This window comes from Lytechinus pictus, chromosome 4, assembly GCF_037042905.1.
Source record: "Lytechinus pictus isolate F3 Inbred chromosome 4, Lp3.0, whole genome shotgun sequence".
Classification (NCBI taxonomy): domain Eukaryota; kingdom Metazoa; phylum Echinodermata; class Echinoidea; order Temnopleuroida; family Toxopneustidae; genus Lytechinus; species Lytechinus pictus.
In genome coordinates, this window is record NC_087248.1 from 29192386 (window position 1) to 29219327 (window position 26942).

Below are 26942 nucleotides of genomic sequence, written 5' to 3' on the forward strand. Positions count from 1 at the left end.
AAACTCATTTTGAGATCGTTACCACAACTGGCATTTATCTTTAAGACAATAAGTTTGGTGAGATATATATCATTCGCCAATATTGTTTTTCTTTATACAGCGAGCCGCAGTCTGTTATTCACCAGTCTGCTTCCCCAGTGAAGTGCATTATGGGATATCAAGATGGATTCATTGCCGGCACAAGTAAGTTTATGGATGATGTTATTGAACATGTAACCCAGTCTGTTGTGAAGTCGATTTTGATCAGAAGCAAAAATGTTTTTAAAAATATGATAAATGAATATATTAAAAGTGGGGACAGAGCCCGGCAAAGCTTTTGCCGGGTGTTTGCCCCTTGATGCACACTGAATCCAGGTGGGTGTTTCATAAAGCTGTTCGTAAGTTAAGAGCGACTTTAAGAACGACTGGTGATCCTTTCTTCTGGTAAATGATATTCACCATTAAATGTCCATTGGTGATTATTTAGCGCGTAAGAAAGGATCACCAGTCGTTCTTAAAGTCGCTCTTAACTTACGAACAGCTGAGGAATGGGTGAGGGTGATCTCTGTGAGTGTGAGGTGAATGAAGCCAACCTGTAGTCATTAAAACCTGGATGACTGACTGGCTTTTCTTTGTCGCTCTTGCTTTATTTAATTGTATCTGAAAAGGATGTGGTATAAAACATTTATTAACCACATTATTTTAAGGTCAGGTTAAATCAGCTCTCGTATACTGGAGAAATAGTAACATAGAGGTTTCAAATGCCCGTGTGTTTACAGCAGTATATAATTATTTTGCCCCCCCCCCCCCCTTAAAGGAGTCAACATTAATGTGGTTGGAAATTTTATTACATACAATACAGGAAATATGCACTTGATTTACATGCGATATTTTCTTCTATTGACCTCAAGGCCGTCTAATATTACAAAATATATACTGTTCTAAAAATATGGAAAGGGTTTATTCTGTGCAAGGCCAAAAGGATATTGCCTCTTGTAGTAGCTGTCACATGGCCAAGTGGCATTGTGTTCCAAAACTAAAACAAACCAAACCACTTTAAACGCTCACGTTTGCTTCATATCCAGACATCTTAAGAGCAGTCTCAAGAACTGTGCTGTAATCCTTGATTATGTCAAAGTACTTTTATGCTGAAGTAACACTACCATGTAAAGCAGACTATGCAATTGAAATATGAAATTACCTAAGAACTTGCCTTTGTGAAATAAATTTTTGCACTAATTATGAATAATTTGCTTTTAGGCTTTTATTGGAAGCCGTTAAATAATAATAATGATAATAATAATAATAGTGATACTAAATAGGTTCATTATTGCGGACTGAAATAATCGCTAGAGGGTATTCATTTGTCTCGCAATCTACTATGGTCAACAAGGAAATTCGTGATCACTATACCTCAGGCTTATTTGCATATACGGATCACCGGCCGCACCGTACATCGACTTATTGATTGGTGAAACGCCCGACCAATCACACAACGGATCAGTGCCCACCTATTGTTCGTGCGTACGGTCCTGGGGATTGGTATATTAAAATAGACTACATTATCAGATAATTTTCGTCACTTGATAAAGAGTTGCAGCGGCACTCGAAAACTCGTGAACTTGTAAGCTAGTGAACACTTTTTGCGAGAGTGATCACGAATTTCCTTGTTGACCATAGTAGATTGCAAGACAAATGAATACCCTCTAGTGATTAATAATAGTGATAATAATAATGATAATAAGAAGTTCCTAGTTGCACTTGAAATTACTTGGTGCTTTTTGTTAGAGCAAAGATATTCAAGAAAAAATACGAACTTGATCCTTTTTAGAGGAATAATAATAATAACAATAACAACAATAAAAATAATAATAGTACTAATACTACTACTTATAATAATGATATTAATAATAACTGTTATTTACCCAGGGTAGCCACTCTCAGCTGTAAGTTGTTCTTCCAGTGGGCCCTGCATAAAATAATATGTTATTATTACCCTTCTCCATTCTCATACGTCGAGCGCCTTACAAGAAGGTGGACATGGAAACATGTATGCAGAGTTGATTGAAGTATTTTGATCAGTTCTTACATCTTTCTGACAGAAATGGGTGAACAATGGGTATTCAAGTTACACATTGAATCATTATGAGGTCGAAGTCATGTCGGAATGCTTTTGTTCTGGAATCTGGCAGTGTGATACAACTTGGAATCTGGTTAATTTGATAGATGGATCTTAGGATTTTGAAAAACATGCAAAAACTAAGGATTTTTATGTTACCGACAATCTAAAGTGTATAACAAAATTGATTTCCAGACCATAATCGGAGAAATCTGAATCAGGATTAGTATGCCACACCTCCACTCTTTCCTATCCAAAATTGCTATTCTGTACAATGTCTCGTGCATAATAGGCCACCATAACATGCACTATTTTTCACAGCAGAGGTTGCTTTTGCAATTTTAAATTTATGTCATGAAGGACTCACTCCGAGAGAGATCTCTCGAGAATCACAGATCATCTGGTCAACTGCAAGGAGATCGCTTGCGCCCGCAGCACTCGGCCACCCCCCAAAAAAAATGTTTTCTTCAAATATTGATGACCACCATTAAAGGGTAAGTTCACCCTGACAAAAAGTTTATTTTAAAAAAGCAGAAAAAGTAATGAAATATATTGGCGAAAGTTTGAGGAAAACCATCAAACATCAAAGAATTAAAAAGTTGTTAGAATTTTAATTATTTGATTTGTGACGTCAAATGCGAGCAGCTGTCCTACATATTGTATAGTAAAGAATCAATGAAATGTCATTTCCACAGATATTAAAAATTGACAAATCATTTCATGCCCGCTCCTAAAGAAAACAAAAATAAGTCATCACGAACCATTAAAAAATTGAAATTTATGCATTTTATATTACATATGGGGCAGCTGCTCATACTGTATATGATGTCACAAATCAAAGATGTAAAATTGTAATAACTTTCTTAATCTCTAATGGATTTTCCTCAAACCTTCACCAATATTTTTTGCTACTTATGCAACAAGCTTTTAGTCAGAGTGAACTTCCCCTTTAACTGAAGATGACACTGATGAATCCAGAAAGAAAAAATAAATAAGGCCTGCCAGTCACGCCTCCATAGTTTTTAATTCATTGGTGTAAGGTTTGAAATTGAATTTCATTATTGCGAGAAAGCAAACATGAAAAAAAAAATGATCATTTATTACTCTTAGATAAAATGTATTTTCATGATCATAAATTATGCCTTTGTTGCTGGTTATCATCTCCAGGTTCAGTAAGCAAAGAATATCATTATTGATAAACAAAAATTTATACATCTGTTCAGGATACCAGGGCCCCGTCTTACAAAGAGTTACGATTGATCCGATCAATCATAACTCTATGGAAATCCATCAGTGTCATAATTTTTTTCTACAAAAAATTTGCACAATGTCCTTTATATGCAAAGAGAAGCGCAGTGAATTTTCAAGAAAACAATGAATGCATGAATATCATAGCTAGAAAATATTTTGAACAAACATGCATAATAGATGTTGACGTTGCTGGCCGTTCATAGTTGAAATTGATCCGGTCGATCGTAACTCTTTGCAAGACAGGGCCAAGTTCTTTCTTCGAGGTTGAAATTGCCATACTTTGTGAAAGTGATTATTGCATCTTTGTTTTCACTTCAATTTATTTTGTCAAGATCATTTAAGTAGGTTGACCTCTAATTGCAGCACGTTCTCATGCCAGCATCCTTTAATAAATCAACCCTCAAGGCTACAACTTCAAACATCCTTGTAATATCAAATAGGATGTCAATTCTGTAATTATTAAACAAAAAGTAACAAAAATTAACAACCAAAATAGAAAGGCTTGGAGTATCACTTTTATTTGTGGTTATTCTTTATCAATTTCCTAATTTCCAAATATTTTTTGGTAATTGATTGAATATCCCCAAATGAAAGTGATACTCTAGTGTTTATGTTTTGGTTGTTTTGTTATGGTATTAGTTATTTTCCTGTTAATAGCATAGGCAGTTTCATTTCAGATTATCACAGGGAAATTCCATGCTAACGTGTGTTTTTTAATCTTTCTTTGAAAAAGGGACATAATAGATGTCTTCAGTATCATATCATTTCATTTTTTTCTCACAATTTAAGAGGTAATTAACCTCAAAATTTTGTTGAAATGAGATTGCAGAGATAGGTTTTTTTTAACTCGCTCTGAAAATGCAGTCTGCTATTGAGTTTTCAGTTCACATGTATTTTCTTTCCTTTGATTTTATTTCACCATTTGGAGGTAATTAATCAGATTTTTTTGGGTGAAATCGACATTGCAGAGATGTTGTTCTTTTTTTTTTATATGCAGTGTGCTATTAAGTTTTCGGTTCTCATGGGCTTCTTTATAGCAGATTGGGTTAAACCATCTATTAGAATTCTTCTGCAATTCATTGGTAATGTATTTATGAATATGAATATCCATCCATTCTTTTCTTACAGACCAAATGAACCTGTGGTTATGAATCTTTAGCTGCAAAGGATAAAAAATTTAGACATGCACGTACAAAGAAGTGATGAGAGAGAGAAAAATAAACCTATCATAATAAATTCACAAATAAAGATATGTCAGCCTGACACCAGTGTGTCTAGGTGAATGCTGCCCCCTTGTGGGCATTGTTGAATATGTCTAATTATACCTGGGAATTTTCTTTGAAAGAGCAAGTAGAAACACGTAGTATCTGTGTGTGTGTTTTTTCACCTCCATCCCTGTACCACACACTACTCCACGAACTGAACTCAAACACTTTCACATTGACTCATTTTGATTTTTAATTCTGGACAAAGTTAAGACAATAAATGTTCAAGAGGTTTTTTTTTAGACCAAGTAAACTCCGCCACCAAACTCGAGATGTTTATGCATGATTTGAGATCTGTGTCACTAAAAAGTAAATACAAATATACCGTATTGTGCAATCAAGATTATAATGTAAGGCTGTAATTTGAATGAATTATAAACATGAGACAGATGTTATCCTAAGACATCTCCAAAGTCCAAATGCATAAACCCTTTGAACATATATCTATTGTACCACACATGCTATTTGATAAATTAAAATCATTTTAAGCTAGCAATCACTACCTTGACGTGAAAAAAAAATTGTGGTCTTTTAAAGTTACTTGTCATTGCTTGATTTTGCATCCTTGATGTTTGCTGAACACAATGGAAACCTCCCTTTTATGTTCTGTTTTCTAAGGCAGCATTTTCTTGTGATTTGAGAAATGAAACTAGAGCGAGAGAATCACTTCTGTTTTAAGACCTTGACAAACCCAGTTTCAGATATTTGAATGAAAAAGAATTTGCTCTTTCTTGAGAGTATAAGGTCACTCAAATCGTGACTATTGATGAGGAAGTACATGTAAGAAGGGCACTGGAGATGCCAAAATGTACTTCAGATTTAATGGTAAATGGATGTAGTTGCAGTTAACAATTATTTCATGAGAAAGTCTTTATAAAAATCAAGGTTAATTGTCACCATATTATCATAGATCTAGATTTAAAATTAACTTATCTTGGTGAAATCACTAAATCTTAGCTGAAAACTGACAACTCTTACGATCACTAACACAGAAAAGCATATGTGGGACTTTGTATTAATATCAATGCTCGGAAAAAAGGAATTCCATGTTTATTTGGCCAATTTTTTTTCTTTATTTGTACTTGCAAACACTTGGGTGGCCACTTTTTTAAAAATTGTGTTCGTACTCATTTTGAGATCATTACCACAACTGGCATTGCTAAAGAAACAAGATTGTTACATTTGTGAGCACTTGTTATACATGGATGAGTTCTTGTGCAACCTCCTGTATCTTATAGAAGGTCCACTAACAAGCAATAAACAATATTGGTTTCCATCAAATACTATTTCCCATTGAAACAATGTATTACAGGAACCTGTCGGGGGGGGGGGATGTTTAAAAAATAGAATGTGACTCAGAGACACAGTTCTTATTACCGTCCTAAAACTAGGGGAGCGTTTCATCAACATTTTTGTCCGACAAGTCAGATCTAACAGCTTTCCCTGATTCTGATTGGCTGAGAAGTGCTGTTACTTGTCGGATAAAATCCTTTGATGAAACGCTACCCTGGAAACTAGTTTAATGAGAACGGTCGAAGCGGTCTTGGAAGCGACCTTCCAAACCGGTTCAGAAAACCACCTCGTGTAGTTTTGAAGATCGCTTTGCCTCATTAAACTGGTTTTAGCGAGCGTGAGGACACAACCGTTCTTTGGGAAGTGATCTTCTCACATTTCGAGCGCGCTACTCCACACTCTGTACGTGGAATGCCTATACGCTGCGATTTCAAATTTCGCGCAAAACATGTCACCTCACTGAGAGTGTTCCCATAGCAACAAGGCCACTTTACAGGAAGTGGTTTTGAAAACCAATTTCGGCTGATCAAATGGGAGTGCTACCAAGCGATCTTCAAAACTGGTTTCCTGAACCGACTTCCAGTAAACTAGAAAGTATGATGAGAATGGTGTCAGAGTCACCCTTAAAATCCCTGTTGCCTCCGGTATGAAAGGCATCACCCCTTTAGTCAGGTCACACTCCCCCCAGACCACTTTTCTTGTATCTCATATATGGTCTTTTATACAGGTTTCACTGTAATGCAAGAACCCATCTATAGAGACCACTTGCTTATAGAGACCCCTTTATTCTTTGTCAACCCTTTATATACAGGTTACATTACAAGTAACTGTCTATAAGAGTATAAAGACCACTTTCCTTATCTCCTATACAGTGCGTCCCAGAGAAAACGAAACCGAGATTTAGCGATGATTTATCATAACTTAATCATAAATAAAATAGACAAATGACCTACCAATGTAAAGCTTAGAATCTCCTCTTTCATCTGGTATTACTTATATTATTCCTCATTCACGCATGATTGAGCAAAAACAATTCGAAGAAAGGATGCCAAAAACTCATTTGGCGGGGGGTATCTGAATTTCAAAAAGAAAATCACATGACTAAAAAGTTCAATATCTGCTCTTTTATTTGATACCTTAATCACGAAAATTGGTCAAGAAGTAAAAAAATTATGTTCTCTCGAAACAATGCTTGTATTTCCATAATTTCATTACATAAACGTGTTTTCACCGGTTTCCCACAGAAGCTATCGAATGGTAGTTGATGGAAAAATGTTGATATGAATAAATAGAGAAAAATCAAACTAGCATAACGCTGAAAATTTCATCAAAATCGGATGTAAAATAAGAAAGTTATGGCATTTTAAAGTTTCGCTTATTTTTCACAAAACAGTGATATGCACAACTCAGCGATATGCAAATGAGTCAGTCGATGATGTCCATCACTCACTTCTTTTGTTTTTTATTGTTTGAATTATACAATATTTCATTTTTTACAAATTTGACAATACGGACCAACTTGACTAAACCATATAATATTAAACAATGCTAATTCCACGTGTTCAGGGAGGAATTAATCGTTGTTTCACTTGACAATGAGGAGAAAATTTGAATATTTCACATTTCGTATAATAAAATTCAAAAGAAATAGTGAGTGGATGACGTCATCAGTCTCCTCATTTGCATACCGACCAGGATGTGCATATAACTGTTATGTGAAATTAAGCGAAACTTTAAAATGTCATAACTTTCTTATTCAACATCCGATTTTGATGAAATTTTTAGTGTTATGCTTGTTGGATTTTTCTCTTTTTATTAAAATCAACTTTTTGTTGGGGTGGACTTGTCCTTTAACAAAAGACTTAATTGATGGCTGACTGTCAACAAAATGTAGAGTGTAGAGTGAGTTTGAACGCTAGCCTGTAAAACCTCTTCATTTTATGAAATTATTGAAATTCAAGCCTTTTTTCAAATAACCAGAACTTTGTTATTTCTTGACCATTTTCTGTAATTGAGGTATCAAATTAAAGAGCAGATATTGAACTTTTTAAAAATGTGGTTTTCTTTTTAAAACCCAGATACGGCCCGCCAAGTGACTTTTTGGTATCCCCTTTTCAAATTGTTTTTGCTCACTCATGCGTGAATGAGAAATAATCTAAGTAATTTCAGATGAAAGAGGAGATTCTAAGCTTTAAAATGGTAGGTCATTTGTCTATTGTATTTGCGATTAAGTTATGATAAATCATCGATAAATCTCGGTTTCGTTTTTTGTGGGACGCACTGTATACAGGTTTCCCTTTATTACGTGAACCTCTCTATAGACACCGCCTGCTCATAAAGACCTCTTTTCTTCTCTCCCGTGCGTGAACTTTATACACTGGTTTCGTTGTATTATCTTGATTGTTTTGTTGCTTTGAAAGCAAGAGAGGGAACGATAGTGGAATATTAGGGGATAGAGGAAAGTGAAAGAGAACTTAAAGGAAAGGAGGTGATGGTGTAGCAAGAAGAATAGAAAGATTGATAGAGGGTAGAAAAGGAGGAGAATATGAAAGAGGATGAAGGAATTCATATCAAAATTGAGTAATTGTTCCCGAAGTAAAAGTTTGAATACCGAGCTGTGCTGCATTTGGTATTCAACACACTTCCCGGAGTATTACTATTATACTGCATCTGTAGAAAACTTGTCATAATAGATTGATTGGTGTCAGAGTGATGGTGTAGCAAGATGAATAGAAATATTGATAGAAGGTAGAATAGGAGGAGAATAGGAAAGAGGATGAAGGAATTCATATCAAAATGGAGTAATCGTTCTCGAAGTAAAAGTTTGAATACCGAGCTGTGCTGCATTTGGTATCCAACACACTTCCCGGAGTATTACTATTATACTGCATCTGTAGAAAACTTGTCATAATAGATTGATTGGTGTCAGAGTGATGGTGTAGTCATTAAGACAATTAGAACTCTGCGTTAAAGCGTGAAAAAAGTAACGATGAGCCCCCGCTCCCTGGGGGAAGCGCAAAATGGCCAGAGAATCGGTCAGGGTCGTTTGTTTAAAACTGACCAGCGGTCAAGTGGGGTAATTCCATTAGTGGAAAAGCGTAGCCTTCCATTTCTTGTGTCCGCTCTCTACTTTGCATGTTGTCATTACTCAATCTATTATTGCATCACTGGCTTTGTCCTAGTTCAACGCTAGGATTGGATTTCATTATTTACATGTACATCAGTCCTTGCTGGCGTAGGTTTTTTTTACAATTTTCTGCATTATTTTTGGCGTTATTTCCTAGATGGCAAAATGAGTTACATTTGACCAGAGATGTAATCCGTAGGCAGATTTTTACTTTGATATCCTTCATTATAATGCCTACTTTCTATCACATTAAATTTTTTTTTACATTTTGTACACTGTATATCCTTTCTCTTTCCATGGCACAATTTCTTCTTGTACATGAACCTACCATTGTCAGTTGTTTTTCCTTCTTTTAATGTTGCATGATAAGAAATTATAATCTTCTTTTTAAGTATTTATTAATTTTCAATGTGTGATTTGGTTATGTTTGATGGTAGCCATTGTCAGTTGCTTTTCCTTCTTTTTATGTTGCATAATGCAATTTTTGACCTTCTCTTCAACTATTTATTTAAAATGTTTTATTTGGGTATGTTTGATGGTAGCGTGTGTGAGGAGTACAGCACTGAAATGGGTTGATACTATGGGAGATTGTTAGGGGGAGGAAACTGAGGAAGGGAGGGGGAAGAGAGCGAGAAAGAAAGGAAGGAAGAAAGAAAGAGAAAAAGAAAGAAAGAAAAAGGAAGGAAGGAGAGAGAGTAAAGAAGGAAAGGGAGAAAGGAAGGAAGGAAGAAAGAGAAAAAGAAAGAAAGAAAAAGGAAGGAGAGAGAGTAAAGAAGGAAAGGGAGAAAGAAAGGAAGGATGGAAGGATGGATGGAAGGAAGGAAGGAAGGAAGGAAGGAAGGAAGGAAGGAAGGAAGGAAGGAAGGAAGGAAGGAAGGAAGGAAGGAAGGAAGGAAGGAAGGAAGGAAGGAAGGAAGGAAGGAAGGAAGGAAGGAAGGAAGGAAGGAAGGAAGGAAGGAAAGAAGGAAAGAAGGAAAGAAGGAAAGAAGGAAAGAAGGAAAGAAGGAAAGAAGGAAGGAAGGAAGGAAGGAAGGAAGGAAAGAAGGAAAGAAGGAAGGAAAGAAAGAAAGAAAGAAGGAAAGAAAGAAAGAAAGAAAGAAAGAAGGAAAGAAAGAAGGAAAGAAAGAAGGAAAGAAAGAAGGAAAGAAAGAAGGAAAGAAAGAAGGAAAGAAAGAAGGAAAGAAAGAAGGAAAGAAAGAAGGAAAGAAAGGAAGGAGGGAGGGAGAGAGAGTAAAGAAGGAAAGGGAGAAATAAGGAAAGGAAGGGAGAGAGAGAGAGAGTTAGAGGAAATCAAAGGAAGGAAAGAAGGAAGGAAGGGAGATGGGAAAGGGAGAAGGTATAGAGGATTTGATATAGGAAGGGCGAATTTGAAAAATGTATCGAAGAAGGGAGATTGAGGAAGGAGGCAATAGAAATACAGACAGACAGACAAATGGAGAGAAAGAGAGACAGAGACAGATGCAGTGAGACATAGAGGGGTTACCATTTTTAAATTGTAATTTGAATCATTGGACATGCCATCATGTCCGTTTACCGCTAGACCAATAGCTTCATATCAGATGCTGATAGCAATAATAAGTAAATACAAAGAGAAATTATTATTAAAGGTCATACATCAGGCAAATGTAATGAAAAACGCTGATTATGGCTGATGTGAATGCACCCTACTGATTGCATCAATGTTCCATATCTAATTCAAGATTGCAGGTGTGGTGGGTCTAATTAAACAACAATGTGATTCAAAACACTGATTATTGCTGATGTGAACACATCCTACTGATTATATGAATGCCCCAGAATCCTGGTTGATTCAAGATTGCAGGCGTGGTGGGTCTAATTAAACAACAATGTGATTCAAAACACTGGTTATGGCTGATGTGAACACACCCTACTGATTACATCAGTGCCCCAGATCTGGTTAATTCAAGATTGCAGGCGTGGTGGGTCTAATTAAACAAGCACCGACTGCGGCTCTTGACTCTAGAAAGTCTTAGCCATGGGAAATTTGTCATGAATGTAGGGTAGGCAAATGTTTACCCTGGAGCAGGAGACATTAAGTCTTAGACGACCAAGATATATAAGGTGCCTTTAGACCGACTCGATCGCCAGAATACCTGTAAATTAACCAGAATCCATTGATTCAGGCCTCAATGTGTTCTGCATTTAAACCTATCCGAATCAAGAGTCTATTTTTGTTCTTGTTCGCACGTGTCTGTCCCCTAAAATGTGCAACTTTGTACTCGAGTCGGATTGGAAAATTTAGCGTGCGCAGTTTTGTCTTCCTACCCTGAATAGCAGACGAGGCGTGCGATTTAATTTGGCTAGCTCAGCAACCTATGTACAGAGCCTGCACGTACTGTAGCATGCTTGGACTTGGAAAGTTCTAGTAATTTTCTAGACTCTGCAAAAAATCCATTTAAAGATTATCAATTTAACAGGTACATGTATTTTCTGTCAGGAATATTACTATTAATTTGCTTTCGCTTGGGCAAAAATCTTTTGTTAATATTTAATTTATTTTTTTTCCAGGGGGGTAGATAGGTGTAAATTTCCCAATCCGACCAGAGTAAAAATTTGCACATTGTAGGGGACAGGCACATGCGAATAAGAACCAACTTATTTCATGTCATTTCATTTATTTTCCATTTCCAACAATCATTTACAAATAAATTTTGTTGCATACATCTTGATATAATTATAATCAATAAAACAAGGAAACGTAATATGTATAATAACCAATGCAACCATGTATCAGGTCGGAAACGGAAGAAGCTGCTAAAAAGCGTAGCTTGTAGAATGCAGCCTCCGATTACATATTTGTATGCACAATATAAACAGAACACAAATACAACATGGTAGAAATTTGAGCATGAATCCATTTGAATGTATAGTTAAAAAAAAAAGAATAGAAAATGAAAATAAAAAGCGAGATCAATAGTCTCCAGATTCTTGCCCCGGCACTCACAGCGAATATTACGGATCAACAGGAAAACAAAAAATATCATAAGTCACGGTTCGTAATGCTGAGTATATATTATATGAAAAAAATAATGTATGAGTGATGAAGAGTTAAATAAACTAAGAAGTATCTTGGAGAAACTTTTTTAACTTAAATTTAAAAGAATTTAGGGGAATCTTTGATAGTATTATTAAGAGTGCCCCAAAGTCGAGGGCCTTCAAAAGTGAAGATTGATTTGGCATATGCATCTTCACCAACATGGAAATTTTTCAAGTTCTAATTTGTACTTTAAGTGTTAATCTAAACTTCCTGCAGGCATACATTGAGTTGATTAGAATCAATATCAGTTTCTTAGCGATACAAGGCAGCTCACTGCCAATGCCCCTTAGCTCAAAACATTTACCAAATTGCTGCTAAGGGGTTCATATCTAACATTTATATTTCTTCTTTTTTTTAAGAAAGAACGAAACCCTTGAAGTCAATTTACTTTATTCACAAGTAAAATGATCTTGGAAGAAGAAATTGTCACTTATCACTGTGCAACATTTTTTATTAAAAAAAAAGCATTTCTTATTTGCAATTCTTGCTAAGTGCTTTGGCTTGTCCTGGCTGTTTGACTTTGAACGAAGGAAATGAGTTGTTTAGGAATGAAAAAGAGGTTGAGTCCATCTTGGGAGAGGAGGACGGGTAAGCGGAGGCTGTGTAAATTAGACAGATCGAGGGTATGCAAATAGGGCGAGGGTGCGGAGAGAACGGGGATGGTCCAATTTCAGAATTCAAACGGGAGGTTCTCGGGAGCAACTGTGTACCAATGAGGTTGTGTTCTCACTGGAGAATCTTATAGGGCAAGTCCACCTCCTCCCCCCCCCCCCCACCAAATAAAAAAAAAAGACAAATCTCTTCTTGTTTTTGGTGAAAAATTGGTGTATCTTATGAAAGTGCACCGCATATCCAAGGGAGAGGCCCCAGAGAGTAAACATTAGTCTGGCTCATAAAAGATTTGAAAAATAACACCCGTACACAAAGTTGATTTTAATATACAAAAGAAAAATTGATCAAGTTAACACAGAATATGCCATCAAACTCAGATGTGAAATTAGAAGATTTAAAGTTTTGTGTTGACAATTTTTTTAAATTTGAAATTCCCTTTTTTAGCCTTTATAATTCTTTTTTTTTTTGAGGGGGTGCACAAGGTTGGTGACTCTGGTTATGATAATTTAATATAAAGTTTTCTTTTAGAGTGTTTTTTTGCACATCATGACATGAAAATCTGTCCTCCAATATAAAGTATGATCTTATTTTGATTCCTATGGAAAATGTAAGTTCATTTATAATACTTAATTGTGATTAGGTGGTAATCCTATACAGAGTATGTACAAACTTAAATAATTGATATTTTATTCATACATTGAAATATTACAAACTGTAGGCCTATCTGTCTAATATGGCAATGGAGGGGAAGGGGGAGATAACTTTGCTGAATGTGGTTGATAAAAATGACAATTCATCCAGTTCATGACTAAATTCATTCCTCAAGTTATTTACACAGATGCAAAACTTGGCACATGTTTTTCCACTCCAATAATTTTATTTTGATAACATGAATGAGGTCCACTCCACAAGTCTATGTTGTTTCTGCTCTAATAGACATGATGGTTTCGCATTTGACGATGATCTTAGTAATCTCATCATGACGGAATCACTTAGACCATAACCTTGATCATGCCATTGACATGTACAGTTTATTCATATTTAGTAGTTATTCTTCCTTATATCATATTTCATCTGGCAAAAACAAACTTTTCTATTAGGATGAAAATTTCACACAAAAATGTCGAGGATTCACTTTTTATATCCATGCTGTATGTTTCATATATTTGTTTTAATATTAAATTATAATTAAATCTCTTCCTTTCATTTTTCTGCTGTACACATGTATGTCTTTTTTTAGAATAAATATGACCAGTAATAATAATAATGATAACGACATATTTACCCAGGGTAGCCACTTCAGTTCCGAAAACTGTTCTCCCAGCGGGCCCTGCTATTATTATTACCCCGGCTTTAGTATGCAGTATGCAATGGGGAATCAGTGATATCACAAAGCTGATATTCCTTTTGGAGGAGGCGCGATAGCTCAGTCGGTAGAGCGGGGGATTCGTATTCTGAAGACCCGGATTCGATTCACACTTGGTGCGCTAGTGCCCTTTGGTAAGGCATTAATCCTCATTACCAGGTCCTTCGGAGAGGACCTTAAGCCGTCGGTCCTCTGGTTGCTTGCTTACAAGCATTCATGCTTTCTTAGCAATCAGGTAAAAAAATCCCCACCATATTTGCAATGTCAAACATTCCATTTCCATACTTTGTAAAAATTACATAGTTAAAAACATCAGTCGGTGTTGAGAGGAACGCACTTTCAACTACACCAAGTGTTAAAACAAATTATGTGTTACAGCACTTGGAATTACATAAACACCAAAGGGTTTTGAACCAAGACCGAGAGTCGACTCTGGTGTAAGCCTCAGGTGGTGTGGTTCTCCTATTAACACTGGAGTATTTTAAGCACAGTGTATTAAAGAAATACATGAGGGTGATAGGCGATTTCGCCGTCATGAGAACCCCCGGGGGGGGGGGGTTGGTACTCGGATTATAACATGATACCTATGTTGCGCGCCAAAGTCGAAAATGGGGGCTCTGGAACTCAATATTGGTCTTAAAACGGGGGATCTTTGAAATGGCTCTTGGATCTACGTTTGCTAAAAATGTAATGCTCCAGAACTGACTACATAAAAAACGGGGGTCTCTAGAACTCATTAGATCGTAGGCGTAATTGGTAACGGCTATGTAAAAAAATCGCGCACCCATCTTGCTAGATTCATATTAGGCTAGCGCAAGCTAGCTACGGGAGCTTTGGGGGGCCCAACGTTATGGCTTTGCGCCGATCGAACACGCTGCTCCAACCGGCTGAGTGAGTTCATGATGGACGTGCACTGGAACGAGAAATCACAAATTTGAGGGTCTTCGGAACAGGAAAAAATAGGAATTTCTATGACTTTCTGAATTGGTGATGCTCTGGAACAGAAATTTAGGCTGAAAACGGGGTCTCAACCGCAGCACATACATAATATACATTTATAGTAGCACCACCCCCCCCCCCCTCCCGGAGACAGCCCAAATCACCAACTTCATTTGACTGAGAATGAACACCTTGGGCCCGTAACACAAAAAAGCTTAGCAATGATCGTAGAACATTTTTCTACGATTGATTCCATTGGCTTATTTGGCTACAATGTACAATCAATCGTAGAAATCAAGCGTACGATTAATCGCTAACTTTTGTGTTACGGGACCCTGGTCTTTTAATTGGGACTTAATTTTGCTTTGGCTCCTACGCAAGTTAACCAAAAAGAATTGGCAGACTCGTACAGATTTGTCGAATTAGCTTTTCATTGTTTTTAAAAGTCGAGGAAGGTCCAGATATCAAACCTTCAATGTCATAATTTTGAATTTACATAATAATGTAATAAACTGATATTAACCAAAAGTTTAAGATTTTGAAGTAAAAGACAATTTTGAAATTATTAGTCTTTATTATTAAACAGACTATAATTTCAGAATACTGGGTAAAGGTCAAAGGTCATTTCAGATCAATTAACTCGGATAAGAATTCATATTTTCATTATTTTGAAAATGCTCAATCAAACTTAAACAATAAATATTTTGATATCACAGATTATATGCAGGCAAACTAAGTTTAAAGATCAGGTATGCGTGAGATGTCATGTGACTCGGCATGAGATCACAGTCTTTATGTGTGATGTATACAGGAATAGGCTGTGATTACATGCGTGAGAAAGAGATTTAAAGGGGAAGTTCACCCTGAAGAAAAGTTTCTTGTAAAAATATAAAAATTATAAAAAATATTGTTGAACATTTGAGGAAAATCTGTTAAAGATTAAGAAAGTTAGAATTTTAAGTTATGGATTTGTGATGTCATGAACAAGCAGCTGCCCCATATTTTACGTAATATAAAATGCATGAATTTCATTTTAAAATGGTTCCTGATGACTTATTTTGTTTTCTTTTCATGATCGGGTGTGAAATGATTTGCCTATTGACATACAAAAGGTAAAGTAAAAAACATTTTCAATTTTCTGAGAAAACGTTATTTCATTGAATTTTTGCCATTCGCTTTATGTAGGAATCGACATTCTAATAACTTTTTTAAAGATTCTTTGATGGATTTATCTCAAACCTTTGGCAATATTTTTTTTTTGCTATTTTTACTGTAAACTTTTTGTCAGGGTAAGCTTCCCCCTTAAGGGGATGAGCAAGAGTCCGAAGGCGGGATTGTTTTCAAAGTCAGCATTGCTGCTATATTGAATTGCACAATGCAGGCGGGACTGCCAGAGGCAATCCACTTGTTCAACATGACCCTGTGATTGCAAGGCAAGAGTCAGAACCACTACACCACGGTTCTTCCACATGTACTGTATGTGATGTTTTGAAAAGACAGGTAAAATCATTTTGAATATTCTGAGGAAATGACTTCATATGGAAAAGATTGAAGCCTTACAAATCCATTATACTTCATTACTTATGTTCGATTATTTCAAGAAATATAGGTGTAAGGAATAAATCAAATTTCCTTCCCCAAAACATATTAATCAACCTTTATTATACAATGGTTTATCCATATCTAACTTATTGTAATGTTGTATGGGCCACCGCAGCCAACAATAACCTAAATATGTTAAGATTATTTAAATTACAGAAAAGAGCAGTAAGAATAATATGTAAAACTTAATTTAATGCCCACACTAGTGTCCTTTTTAAAAGATTAACAGTCCTGAGTGTATTTGACCTTTATAAACTATCCCTTGGATCATTTATGTATTCTTGTCACAAAAAGATAATTCCTGAATCACTAAGCAGATATTTTTGTCTCAATACTACTACCCATTCTCACCAAACTCGTAGACAATTTGATTTTCACATGCCCTCCGTCCGTACTTCTTTTACTCAAAAAACTATAATGTATTCAGGTCCCAAATTATGGAACTTTCTTCCCCCTACACTTAAAAATAGTTTATCCCTTAATAGTTTTCAACGTCAGTACAAAGAAATTCTTTTAACAACGTTCGCACCCAATAACAACTAAGTAATTGAGTAACATGACTATAATTTCTGTGTTTGCCCTTCTCCTACACTTATTCTTACTAATTTCACCTGTCGATTTTCTGTGTCCCTCAACATACGCTAGTCCTGTACCTTTTTTCTATCATTTTCCTAGAAAGGCAAACACTTCATTTTAACTTTATTTATGCTTGTTTTTCCCTCGTATTCTTTTGTCTTTGTATGTTCTATTTTGTATCCCTTCTTTTTCTTTCTCTGTTGGGCTGGAACTTCTAAGATCCAACAGATCTTTAATGCCAGTCCACACTCGAAGCCTGTTCTGTACACTATTTACTGTATTATCATTTTTGTTACTTTGTTTTGTTCTTGTCATTATGTATTTCTTATTTACCTGTATATATGTTATTTTTATCGAGTGAAAATAAATGAATTGAATTGGTATTTCTTGAATTATCTGTTTTTAGCGTTGAAACCAACCCAAGTTCAACATGAGCTACCAGTCATTCTGATTCTAAATCTTTATGTTGGTCGCTATTTTCTTTTCTTTCTCTAAATGATCAAGAAATAAAGGTTGAGATAAACCAATGTTTAATTGTACAAGGAGACTGTGAATTGCAAATGTATTTTTGAACTAGGTTTATAGTTTGTAGTGAACTTTAAGGCCGTGGTTTCAGTGATTGTTCACAGGAATTTAGCTGGAATGTACCATCGATCAAGCAGTGGTTATACTGGAGCATGTGCTGCCCTGCGTCATTGCTGCTATATTAGGCAAGTTCCTATGTTATTTTGAAGTCGTGACACCTTCTGCAATGTTGTCTGTTACATGTCATGCCTCTAGGGACCTTGATGAACGGACACCTGCTCCTAGCAAGCTGGCTGAACACCTGATACTACCACCACCAATATAGAAACAAAGGATAGGGGCTTTTAGAGGGCTCCCTCGCCTTCCAACGACATACTTAATCAACCCAACAAATTACAGACATTCCTTGCCTGCCATCGAGCAACGGTTTTGACAGGAAACCTGGGCTCCCTTCCAACGCAGGATGACAGCGTTTTCATTTGCACGGCATACAGCCTGCAAACAAACACGTCTCCGCTGCGAGCCCTCTCGATTATAAATAGATAATAAACAAAAGCCAAGAACACGGCTTCTTGTTCATCACGATAGCCTGGCTCTTTTTTTTGTTGTTGTAATTTCATGAGTTTCTGGAACTAGGGCATCAAGGACACGTGGCGAATGATAAGATCCAATGCGTTAATGACTTGAAACCTTTGCCAATTGCAGGGAGGACTGTGCCAGCATGTAGCCTTGCGTCAAGGCCTCTCGGGATATTTTCAGGGGAAGTCCATCAAAGCAGTAACAGTGGCTTTGTGTTTTGCATGAGGAAAGAGGGCACGTTCGTGTTGGGAAATGCATGAGTTGCAACCACATTCAACCATTCATTTGAATGACATGAGAACAAATAATGTCACATGACATACCGACCTTCCCCTTTGAGGGACTGTTAAAAGCCTGGTATGTCATACTGTGATGAAAACAAATTTTACAGATAATCAGCATTAATTATATTCAAATGTAGAGCTCTTCAATCTTAATTACTGGAGATTTCAATTTGATTCAAATTCATATTTATTCCCACATATTGAGTAAAAAATAAAATAAATATCAATACAGTCAATACATGAGATTATATAAAATGAAAGTGGAAAATGTATGCAGATCACCATTTTTTAACCGAAGCGAACAAAAAATATTCATGGTGAATAGGTAGCTCATTCAGTAGAGCAAGGGTTTCAGATATCCTCATTACCAGGTCCCTCGGAGAAGAACTAAAGCCTTCAGTCCCCTGGTTGTTAGATTACAAACATTCATACATTCTTAACAATCATTTTTTTAAAAAATCACCATCACCAAAATTATGTCGGTGCACAACATTGCAAAAAAAAATCTACCTTGAAGGAAGAAGCCCCCTAATAGATTGAGATGTCATTTGCGTTATAATTGATTTTTAACATCCGTTATTCTGGAGAATCGCATTTCAAACTGTACCCTTTTCAGCAGTTCATGTTTGTCTCTTGACAGACATTTTTTTTATTGGCAACGATATACCCCTTGAATGCAAACATGGTTTTTGAAGACCATGACACCGTTCTCACTACCTTCCTAAAACTAGTTTAGTGGGACTAGTTTAACATGTAATGAGAACGGTCGAAGCAATCTTCCAAATCGGTTTATAAAACCACCTCGCGATGTAGTTTTCATGATCGCTTTGCCTCGTTAAACTGGTTTTAGCGTAAGTGAGGACACAACCGTTCTTCAGGAAGCGATCTTCGCACATTTTGAGCCCGCTACTCCCCACGACATGGGTAGAATGCAGATGCTGGGGTTTCGAATTTCGCATGAAACGTGTCACCCCACTGAGAGCGTTTCCATAGCAACAAGATCGCTTTGCGTGAAGTGATTTTGAAAACCACTTTCGTGTGATCAAATGGGAACGCTAGCAAAGCGAACTGGTTTTCTGAACCGGTTTCCAGTGAGAGCGGCGTCTATGATGCTAGGGTAAAGAATTATTTACGGAATGCAGCCCTGATTGTTTTGTTCTATAATGATTCTGCAGTTTTAATGACAAAACATTATTTCATGGTTTATGCCCAGTATTATTGTTGCGATATTTTCAGAAATCAGTGAGTCGACTCCAGATTAGTTTATATCTGTCAATCAAATTTATGTTGACAATTTTGTGAGGATGGTAAATGTTATGGTCTTGTTTTGTGTAAATTCAACCTTTTATTTTCATTTCAGAAAATGGAAAGGAATGCTGGTGTTTTGGTTCCTAAATATTTGTGGTTTGGTTTTCAGAACCTGTATTATATTGTAGGATATTGATCAATATGATATGATGTAAACACTAAACAATGATAGTCTGCTTCTTTAAATGGGCACCATAATTATTTCCATGATAATTGTGGTTTACCTTAGTTCATATATATTTTGATGTTTTGAGAATTCCATTCCATGTTCTGGTATGTCCATATATTGGAATGCGAATTTGAGAGTTTCCATTCTACCTCTTTCATTTGGGGAGTTTCAGCTGACTACATCGAGATCATATTGCATTGAATTTGGAAGCTTTTTTAGTGAATATGAAATTGTTGTCCTTTCTTCCCAGTTATTACTTCATGGCTGATAAATATAGATTTATATCCCTTTCATAAACCCATCCTCCAATTATCCACCTAAGAGTAATGCGGATAATTCAATAAAAATTGCATTCACATTTCACAAACTCCGAAAATAATCCGCACTATTTTTTACGAGCGCCCGACCTGAAAAGGCGGATAATTGTCATGGCAACTGCAAACACCCCCTCCGATGGGGTTGTGTTGGAAAAGGGTGACCTTGTGACCGCACCATGGCAATTATCCGCATTACTTTGGAAATGCGTTCATAAAGTTAAAATCTGGTCCCGATGCCGCTTTTATGCGGATAATTGCAGCATCGAAATAATGCGGATAACTCTGGTCCCGCTCCGATTTTACGACCAAATTATGCGGATATTATCCGCATAATTGGGTTTATGAAAGGGGTATTAAGGGCAGAGCCTTCCCCTCTGAAAATAAACATAGTTTTATTATAATGATAATGATTATGATGTTGATGATAGTGGTGGTGGTGATGTTGATGATGATGATGATGATGATGATTATGATGTTGATAATAGTGATGATGATAATGATGATGATGACGACGACGATGATGATAGTGATGGTAATATTGATGATGATGATGATTATGATTGATACTGAATACTGATAGTGCTAATGATGATGATGATGCTATGAAAATATATTGATAATAGAAATGATAACGATGATTAAAACAAAAGCAACATTTTTTTTTACAGAATAAAAGTTGACCAAATCCAGAAAATAATAAATTGTGATATAAAGTATGGGCTATGTCATTCAAACAAAAAATAGACATTAAAAAGTTGAAATTATAGTAAATAGAATTAAATGAATAAAGCATAGAGATTAACCACACCAAGCACAGAAAGATTGAATAAAAAGTCAAGACTGTAAACTTGTATTCCGTTTGCCCACCAAACAAAAATTATCTCTTGATATATATATATGTGATAAAGTAACAAAGAAAATGAAAATAAGGGAATGATCTATTTGCTTCACAAAGGCCTACTCTCCTTCTATTAGTTGTTCAACACACAATTGCAGATAAAATCATTTATTCCAACTGGAATAATCTACCTCTCATTTTATGCACATTATGTATTATCCCTTTTAAAATATTGACTCATTTAACTTAATATCCTGCCTGAATTAATCTATCGAAAAGCCAAGTTAATTGAAGAAAGATCGGAATTTGACCAAAAAGACTCTTATTTGGCCTGTGATATCAGATAATATCCATGTGTGCGTCACTTCTAATGATTTATGATCTTGGAATTAGAGAGGTAAATTTTGTAACATTTTCTTGTCTATATTTGTCATTCATCTTTTTATACAGTATGTAAGCTATGTTCTTTCATGTTATTTTCCCTGATAGCAAAGTTTTATTTCTGATTTTAAAACATCAACGTCTTCCCTCACAAAGGCCGTTGGTGCGCACTGTTCACTGCATGCTAACAGCCTTTCTGCGGGTAGGCGACGTGCAGTGTGCGCTAATGGCCTTTGTGCGGGAAGGCGACTACATCGTGTCATAGCCAAAAATAAAACTTTCAGATAAAGTTACTATGGTTTACTAACTATACACTGTCTAAGTCAATTTGGAAATGATTTCCTTTATATCAAATTACATGTATTAGCCAGATTAATAACGAAGAAGGACATTTGTTTTGTTTACACAGTAATGATTAATAAATCTTTCCAAATCTTTGTTATTGGTTTTTTTTGCCTGTATCTGCCAAGGGAAGCGGAATGATTTTGACAGAGGGCGGGTTAACAATAAACAAAAAATCATGACGACATGTAATTTTTACGAAGTCCCCTATACCCCATGCAGTTCCATGCCTTTCTTCTGTTGTGTTGTTTTGTGAGCACTTCAAAGCAAAAATATATGATATTATTTATGATAGAGTTAATATACACTGTAAAAACAGTAGTGTTTAAACTGACACCAGTTGGTGTTAACAGAGGACCACACCCTGAGGTGTTAAAATTACACCCTAGAAATTGAACATAACACCAAAGAGTGTAAATGTAACAACTAAACCTGTTGTATTAACACCTATAGGTGTTAAACTAACACTGTCAATTTAACACCGGTGTAAAATAACTGGTGTGGTCCTCTATGTACACAGATTAACACCACAGTTTTTGCTGTGTATTGTTTTCAAAACATGATAATACACATATCTTTATTTAGAAGTAGAACCCAGCATGCATACCCATGATTTCACCTATAGGCCTATGCAGTGCTCAACAAATTTCTTATTCATCTGTTTACTTCATGATTCTGCAAGGGTTTATGTTTTATACAGCACAATTATTTTATTTTGAGGAGGGAATGGGTTACTCTCATCCCCACCAAATGAAGTTTCAAGGGGGTATTGGAATCGGCGTATGGTTGGGCGGTCGGTCCATCCATTAAAAATCTTGCATAATGGAAGTACTTCCTCATGTTTGGCCCAATGCTCATCAGACTTGGTACACATATTGGAGGTTAAATGGAGGCCCCGTGTAGAGGGGAATCACCACCTTTGCACGTTAAGAACCCACTGCACTATTCGAATAAGAGTAGGGGGAAACCCTGGTGTAATGGTCCACCCGCATTCCCCAACCAGTTATCGGGAGGAGAGACCTGCGGGTCACAGTTCTGTGTGCGCGCCCTTCTATGCAACCCAGATTGGCTGGCTCCTCCCATGCACCTTTGAATGTCTTTGACAGATACATGGCGCTGTACAAATGCTGTGCATCATCATCATCATATTGGTGTTTGGATGAAGATGTGGAAGATATTTTGATAATGACATATTATGGCCAGTGAGGTGGCAGTTCCTTTTATTGCAATGACTCAGAGAACAAACTCACAGACCAAACTACTTCCTCAGTTTTTGCCCAGTGCCTGAAATACTTGACATATACATTGGTCTTGGAGTAGAAACATGAACAGCACATTTTTTGCTATTATGCTTTTCACACTGCACTTTTTTCCTTAATCCCGGTAAATTGGCGGGGCTAAGGAGGGGGTCTTAGCCCCACCAATTTTCCGGGGTTAAGATTAAGCCCACTTTGTTTTCACACTACGTTTTAGCAAAGTGGGCTAGCACGGTAAATATGGTACAATCTAGCCCTGCAAAAAAGCAGGGTTAGACGGTTTATTGTGGTGTACCACAATTACGGTGCTAAGAGATGCAGTGTGAAACAAAACTGGGCTAAGGAAAAGTGGGGCTAAGCATTAGCCAATCACAGAAGTCGAAATTGCACGTTGATCGCGCTCTGTATGGTAAAATCATGAATATTCATGAGCTGTGTGATAGTTCGAGGTTAAGGTGTAAACCCCGGCTATTAAAGCAAATAGTATGGGGTTAAGAAAGACAGGGTGAATAAAAAAAAGATAGTATGGGGTTAAGAATAGTCCGGGGTTAAAGAAATGCATTGTGAATGTGTTTGATACTCCATTGTCTTCATGCCATATAACTAGGAAAAATAATGCTAAGCAAACCTCAAACCAGAAACTGATCCTCAGTGTTGACAGCATTATTGGTAAAACTACAACTTTCTACTTATTAAATATATTCTGTTTTTATTGCAATTTGTTAAAGTGCACATATTGTAATATGTGCTATTTTCTGTAATCACTTCTAGTGATATTTCTACTTTAATTCCGGCTGGTCAGAGATTTTATATACATGTACAATTATAGAGATCGTTGAGCTATAATTTTTTTTTAGAGCATACACTCTAATATAGAGCAAAGTAAATCCAGTACATAAAAAACAGGATTTCTAAATACAATCTGGATATGAACTGAAATCCGTAAAAAATGGTAATAGTGTGATTTATAGAAATAAAACACCACAAAAGATGGCAGATCGGTTTCACCTCTCTGATTGGTTTTGATAACCGAGCTTTCTCCATTTATCGAGTCACGTGTCGACCGCTTGAGCCATTTCACAACCGCCAAAGCGTATTCTTTTACGACCCAAGATCACGTCACAAAGCCCACCCCAGGCTTCCTCTTAAAAGGAGTGCAACCTTGGCCGGTGATCTAGGTTAATTAATTCCGCTACTTCAGGCCATTGGCCTTTCGCCCTGGGTGCGGCACGCCATCAAACGAAAGATATGAGGGATAGGAGGCAGTAAAAGCGGGAATACGTAATAGCTATCCACAAAAGATTTTTTTTTCTCTTTTATGGCCCATCCAACGAGGAGATATTCTGTTGAATCAGTGCATATGATTAGATAGAATTGATGTAATGCTATGATATAAGAGTGAAATTGTATGTTTTTGGTGGGGTGGAGGTGAGAACAGGGAGAGATGTCACCAAATTCATGAAGAGTCATCAGTGATCAGCCATATTAACATGTGTTGGCACAGAGGTTTATCCTTTGTTCATGGGGGGCATCTATTGTTGCATCCCCCCCCCCCAAAAAAAAAAAAAGGAGATAATACTCTGCTCCAAAGTCCAAGCTTGTTAGAGAGTATTAATTCATTTGGATCAACATGAAGTTGAATTTGATATCAGAACTCCATGTACATGTAGTTTCAATTTGGGTTTATAGAACATTCCTAAATTGTAATAATGTTGATGTGTTGCAACACTACTCCATGGTATGAACAAGTATTTGTGTGTGTGTAGTTGATTTTGATTTGCCTGATGATAGGGATAAGTTTGGAACACATAAATAAAGATGTAAAAATGTTTTTCTAGCCTGGGGCAGATCCAAGATTTCACAAAGATGGAGCCCAAAAATATTTCAAAATCTTCTGACAACCAAAAAAAAAAAATGGGGGACACTATAACTTAGGAATGGCCGCTACACTTGCTAGATTTTACCTACAGAGATTTTAAAAAAATTGTCGCAAAATCGAACAAGATTGGTAGGCCTATTCATAATTACATTTAATATTTGGCATGTTGTTTCCTTATAAATACTTTATAATATATCATTGTATGAAAGTATTTCAAGAAAAATCATTTTCCTCATCCATTCTGATTTTGAAGTTTCTTCCTCAAGTTACATAAAAGAATATATGGTGAGAAATCTCCCAAAATATTAACTTGTTTTTATCTAAATTGAATGCTCTCTCTCTTTGCGAGTCTCTGTCACAGAACAAAATACTTTGATAATATACAATATTCTGATTAGGGGAAAATGGCAAAATGAACTGAGAGTGAATTTTATGGATTTCACCTTGAACTTAGTCATATCATGAATAAAATATCAAAGCTCCAACACTTTGCCGATTCTATTTTCTCCTGAAGTTGTCGCTTTCTGCTGCTTTTATGAGCTGGATTGAATGTAGGGAGACTGGGGGTTATTAATAGGGGATGTAGGGGGGGGTGGGAGAGAAGAAAATTGTAAAATGGATAGGAGGGAAAGAAATGAGAGAAGATGAAATGAGAATAGAGAAAATAAGTGGAGAGAGGAGATGAGAGGATATAAGAGAGAAGGGGAAAAGAAGAGAATAGAAAGGAAAATGATGGAAATGAAAGTAGTATAGTGAGATGGGAGAGGGACAGATAAAGGAAGGGGATGGAAGAGAAGAGGAGAAAAGAGGAAATAAGAAAAGAAAAGAGATGAAAAGCTAAGAGAAGAGATGAAAAGAGAAAAGAAGAGAAGGAAAGAGAGAAGAGTAGATGAAATAAGTGGAAGAGAAGAGAAGAGAATGGAAGAGATCGGAAGTAAAAGAAGTAGGAATTGTAGACCTCCACAATGGTAAACATAGATAACTGGGCCCGTTGCTTAAAAGTTACTCAAGTTTGCCGTCCAATGGTTTGGTAACATTCATGGTATCAATGCTCGACAGCCAATCAAAATCAAGGATTCCACGGAAGATAATAAAAACTTTTATGCAATTACCCCCTGGTAAGAGAGTAATGACAAATAAACGGTCAGTGAATTTTATGAGATTTACTTAGAACTAATTCATAAATGATGACAAACTTAATGAACCATCTAATCCACCTCCCAATATTATCAATTTCATTTTCTCCTTGTGATGCATGGTACATAAACAAGTACAAAAGGAAAAATTGAAAAACAATGAAATTGGATATTAGTATTGCCCCCACAAAATAATACAGTTTTCTGATTAAGGGGATGATGATAAATGAATTGTCGGTGGATTTTATGGGGCTCGCCTTGAACGTATTCCTAACATGAATAAAATATCAGCCTTGACTCTTTGCTGTTTGTATATTTTTGATAGCTGCCTAGAATTTTATATGCCACTTTTATGAGTGAGTTTGAAAATAAACAGATTAGGTTGTGTGAAGTAGCAGCACATACTGTTTTCAGACTGTTCCCCCATTTGCCAGGGGATGTCTGGCTCCTTCACTGGATATCCCTTGGCAAATGCATAGTGTGGACGCTTGCTTGGACTTCTCCCAGCCCATCTATACCCCCAATGGGTCGCAAACAGGTTAGGTTATTAGACGCAAGCAACCCTGGAATTATCATGATTATGATATGCTACATTTATTTAGCATTTAATACAATGGTGTGAATGAAATGTCAAAGATTCTTAATTAATTGATATATCTGTTGATGTTATATGAGTAAATGAAGTAAGTCTGAAATATAAAAAGGGAAAATGAAAGAATTGGATAAAAAGTGGAGTATGTT

General features: G+C 36.3%; 1 protein-coding gene across 1 annotated transcript in view; it reads left to right on the top strand.

Moving 5' to 3' along the window:
- LOC129258667 (proteasomal ATPase-associated factor 1-like) overlaps positions 1-26942 on the top strand; it is a 64300-nt gene that overhangs the window by 10463 nt on the left and 26895 nt on the right. The window contains exon 10 of the mRNA XM_064098787.1: positions 101-183. Within this exon, the coding sequence (XP_063954857.1) occupies positions 101-183 (83 nt within the window). The remainder of the gene's footprint in view (positions 1-100; positions 184-26942) is intronic.